This window comes from Rhinopithecus bieti, unplaced genomic scaffold (assembly GCF_001698545.2).
Source record: "Rhinopithecus bieti isolate Rb0 unplaced genomic scaffold, ASM169854v2 scaffold_9899, whole genome shotgun sequence".
Classification (NCBI taxonomy): domain Eukaryota; kingdom Metazoa; phylum Chordata; class Mammalia; order Primates; family Cercopithecidae; genus Rhinopithecus; species Rhinopithecus bieti.
Genome location: NW_016806979.1, coordinates 4,385,826 through 4,390,822, shown reverse-complemented (window position 1 = coordinate 4,390,822; position 4,997 = coordinate 4,385,826). Strand labels below are relative to the sequence as shown.

Genomic DNA, 4,997 nt, shown 5'->3' with positions numbered 1-4,997 from the left:
AAAAAAAAAAAAGGATAACGTGGAAAGTTCACCAAGGACAACATTTTAGATGCAATCTGAAAATCCAGTGTCCCGCTGAGGAAGCCTATACTTTATTCTATTTGGCATATTTTTCTACAAATAATACTAGTTTATATGCACATGCTATCTTACAGCTTAAAACATTTTCTCATTTCCACTTTTTTTAACTTTTCAACAAAGTTCAACTGTAACTCTGCTTATTTCCTGACAATGAACTATACACTGTTCTCGTCAGTTTACAGGTAAGATAAAGACTCACTGAGTACAAACAATCTACCTCAGGTACACTACTTACAGAGCCCAATTCACACTCGGGTCACTGGCTGCATCCTCAGCTCTCGTTTTTCTCCTGCTGAAATACACAGATTCACTTCAGCTCAGCGTTCACTGAGCGTCTGCCATAGCCGCAGCCTGTGCTTGGAGCTGGGATTTCAACAGCTCCAGTCCCTGGCCTGCACAGAAAGTGAAGGCCAGCGGGGAGAGGCATGTAAGCCCATAGCAGCAGCACACCCCGCCACAGCGGCCAAGTGCGGCAAGTACTCACAGAATTCCAGGCGACGCCAAGAGGCTTCAGAGGGGCCAGCCTGTGAGCCAGAACTTGAAGGACCAATGGATTCCCCAGAAGGAAAAGAAGAGAGAATGGTATATACCAAGCAAGATAAAGCGTACGGGAGTGACGGAGGCCAGCAACAATGGGCACACCACAGGGCAGGGCCCAGGACACAGCAGGCCTGAACTGGCACCCGGAAAGGGGCTTAGTGTCTGCCTATGAAGGGCCTCAGGTCCCACACCAAAGATTTTGGATTCTATCCCAAAGAGATACCAAAGAGAGGGTTCAAAGGCAAATCAAGGCTGGGCACAGTGGCTCACGCCTATAATGCCAGCACTTTGGGAGGCCGAGGTGGGTGGATCACATGAGGTCAGGAGTTCAGGACGAGCCTGGCCAACATGGCAAAACCTCATCTCTACAAAAAATACAAAAATTAGCCAGGTGTGGTGGCGTGCACCTGCAGTCCCAGCTACTCAGGAGGCTGAGGCAGGAGAATCGCTTGAACCTGGGAGGCAGAGGTTGCAGTGAACCAAGATTGCACCACTGCACTCCAGCCTGGGCCACAGAGCGAGACTCTTGTCTCAAAAGAAAAGGCAAATCAAGGGGAACTAGCCATTAACAAGATTAAATAGTTAAAAATAATAATAATTTATGGTAGTTAAGAAAATAGTGCCCAATTAATTACACTGGTTAATCCTCACTAACACACATATACAGAATGAAAACTGATGTATGTACCAGTGTACCAGGTAAGAAAGGCAGAAAGCATTTTTTTTTTTTTTGGAGACAAAGTCTCACTCTGTCACCCAGGCTGGAGTGCAGTGGTATGATTTTAGCTCACTGTAACCTCGGCCTCCCGCGTTCAAGCTATTCTCCTGCCTCAGCCTCCAAGTAGCTGGGATTACAGGCTCCTGTCACCACACTGGGCTAATTTTTGTAGTTTTAGTAGAGACAGAGTTTCACCATGTTGGCTAAGTTGGTCTCGAACTCCTGACCTCAGGTGATCCGCCTGCCTTGGCCTCCCAAAGTGCTGGGATTACTGGCGTGAGCCATTGCACCCAGCCAGAAAGCAATATTTTTAACCTAAAAATTGTGGGTTTGAGGTTAATATAGCAGAAGAGTCCGACTTCTTTAAAGAATATTTTCAAAAACCCCCACATACCCTTTCTTAGGCGTGTTCTTTAGGGCATTAAGTCTAGTTAAATGCAGCTCTATGGAAAGCATAACCAACTCTTAACTTCTGCCCTCCCCTGGGATCTCAGGGACCTGCCAGAGGAAACTCCATTTGTTCCCCTCCTTTTACACCTACCTAAATGCCACTCTGTCTCTCATGGCAATGTCTAAGGGCATCTATTTTAGCAGTGGTTGAAAGGGCAATGCTGCCCTCAGTCCCAGGTGACAACACAAGGAAACGCCATGGGAGGGGGTGAGGGAAGCGGAGAAGCACCAGTTCTTTAAGGTTACTTGGTCAAAGCAAAGCTGTTCAGTAATTCGACCTCTAAGCTCCTGGTCCCTAACTCCATCCCCCACCCCCCTCACTCCCACTGTTGAATAGGGTAGTTTATGTTGACTTTTAAAGCCTCCAGGATAAAAAGTGACTATTACACTGCACCTCCAGCGGGTCTGAAGCTAGGCTCACCCAGAGGAACCAGCAGCAAGTAAGCATGAGGGACCACAGCCAGGCCCCGCTCACTCCCACTGTCCCAGCATAGTCACTAGTGTCCTCTTCCACTCTCAAAAGTGTTCCCTTTGGAACTAGACCTTGGCTAGTGTGGACTCACCTTTCAGTTACAAAAGCACCAATCAGGCAGTTCAGTCCTGGCCTGGCACTGCCCCTCACTACTGTCCCCTCTTCAGATACAGAAGTATCGTTATGGACACTTGTGTGTGCTTCCCTCCTAGCGTCCCCCACACGTGCTGCAGCTTTCAGTGTCGCCCATGGACACTGTTCAGGATCATTTGCACTTAGAGGTGGGGCTTTAAAATATGTGCTTTATAGTGAACCAGAGTGGGAAAAACCTAAAGAGGATCCCCAAATTTTATTACAACTTTCACAAAATCCACTTTGAAACACAGCCAAATATTTATTCCGAACTTAAATATATCATACATTACCAGCTACAAAGCAGTACACATTTTACTATTTTGTCTTACAGCATTACAACATCGCCATCTGATAAAGGTGGCACAATAAAATACAATAAAACACACACACGTCCACAAACACAACTCCTGTGCTGACCCAGGGCTTTAAGACACAGCTCTTCAGCAGAATCTCTTGGGATTTAGAAGCCACAACTCGTCATCCCATTACTCATAGCTCCACTGTTTACAGTACGGGTGTGGGGCAGATGAAAGAAGTTCTACAGATCCTGTCCTCCCAGGCTTCAGTCCTCACCTAACAACCAAAGGGAGAAGACCACATTAATTGTCTTTTCCCTTAGACACATTTTATTTACTAAAACAAGTATTATTTATCCCGAATCTCACTGGTTCTTTCAATCTGATCTAATGTCTCTACTTTTCAGCATCAGATTCTTTCTAGATATTTGTGGAATTCCCAGAAGTTCTGACGAACTGTTATTTCGATACAGGAAGTAGATACAGTCAACAAGTATGAAGTGGAATCTACCAAGAAACACCCAACGCAGAACTCTAACGGAAGCAAAGATTGGAGGGGAACCTCTTTGGTTTAAAAACACTGAGTTACCTTTCTCTCTCTCTCTCTCTCTCTCTCTCTCTCTCACACACACACACACACACACACACACACATCCCCAAGAGAGCCTCAGCTTCCTAACTACTAAGAGGCTACAGTCTTTCTCCTGAAAACAGTAAGATAAAAACCAGAGTCTAGGTTGGTCCTTAACTCCTCCCCAAAAGGCTCAGTAAACTATCCTCATAGGATTTCACATGCCAATCAAAAGAGACACGGAAAACTCCACTCCATATACCCCAAGCCGCGCAGTCCCGGCTGGGGGCGGCAGCTGTGACTCACCATCCTCTTCTTCGGTTTTAAGGACCATCTTGTTTCCTTACAGCTGGACACGAAAAGTCTGTTCTGTCCTTTGAGGAGAGCGGTAACTTACTGAGAGCCAAGTTTTCCTGTGGGGTCTGACTGGGAGGGGCCGGGGATACCTGTGAAGCTGCCCAGCCACTAGGACAGCTCAGAGTTGCTTCCTGAACACAGGCAATGGCTGGCTGCACGCCTGGGCCAATCAGCCTCCAGCCTCCAAAGAAGCGGCACTCCCAGTCAGTGCCACCACCCAGTTCCTGAAGTCAAGCTCAAGCACCTTCCGAGTGTGTTAACCATCTGCTTCCCTGAAAGCAATCTTACACTGGAGTCAAACCAGTTTAGTAGCCACACTTCTAGTTTTTTCTCAAACCCAACCAAAGTCATAGCCAGGGCTCGCCACTGTTTTTCTCTTCACTTTCCAGTATCGTTGTCCCTTGGTATCCAAGGGGGACTGGTGCCAGGAACCCCCGTAGACACCAAAACCCACGGATGCTTGAGTCCTTAATTATTTGCACATAAGCTACATACATCTACCCATATGCTTTAAATCATCTCTAGATTACTTCTAATACCAAATATAATGTAACTGCTATGTAAACAGTTGTTATGCTATATTGTTTAGAGAAAATGAAAAGAAAAAAGTCTGTATGTGTTCAGTACAGGTGTGACCTTTTTTTATTTTCCAAATATTTTCCATCCACAATAGGTTAAATCCATGGATGGGGAGCCCATGGAAAGCCGACTACACTTTCTTAAAATGGAATCATTAAAATCCCTGGTCCCCTTACAATGAGATAATAGCCCATTTCCCAAGACAGTGACTAAGAGATCGTAATCATTACAGCAAGTTATGAGGTCACAGCCTAAAAGCAGATAGCAGATATTAGAGGCAAAAAAAAAAAAAAAAAAAAAAAAAAATCCAAGGGCCAAACTCCCAATCTAAGTTCAGTTTTATCCCCATTATGATTTGTAATACGCCGCACCCAAAGATTCTTTCCTGCATAGTCCTACTATGTTCATGACACATATTCATTGCTGAAAATTAGAAAATAGTAACAAGGAAAAAAAAAACACCTTAATCCTATCACCAAGAGATAACCATTGATGACATTTTGGTAGACATTTTCCAGACTTTTGTGGTAAGTATTATATATATTCTCTCTCTCTTTTATAGACACACACACACACGATATTTTATGTTGTTTTATAGCCACCGACTTTTACTTATAACAAACATTTTTTCACGCCTGTAAATGGACATCTATCACATTTATTCTTCTCAGTCTAGACATAATGTTTAACCAGCCCCATATTGTTAAGACTTCTAAGTGATTTCCAATTTTTCTACGCATCTCAATACACGTGTGCACACGTTTTGGCACATCTTTTTTTTTTTTTTTTTTTTTTTTT

The 4,997-nt window shown here is 44.4% G+C and overlaps 1 protein-coding gene across 3 annotated transcripts in view; it reads right to left on the bottom strand.

Moving 5' to 3' along the window:
- Positions 1–4,997, bottom strand: part of CYTH1 (cytohesin 1) — a 112,728-nt gene that overhangs the window by 58,782 nt on the left and 48,949 nt on the right. The window contains exon 1 of one of the 3 annotated variants that reach the window (XM_017879366.1): positions 3,570–3,838. The exons of the other annotated variants lie outside the window; for them this stretch is intronic. Coding sequence (XP_017734855.1) covers positions 3,570–3,597 — 28 coding nt within the window. The 5' untranslated portion in view covers positions 3,598–3,838. Of the gene's footprint in view, positions 1–3,569; positions 3,839–4,997 lie in introns of those variants that run through there. 3 annotated transcript variants of the gene reach the window in all.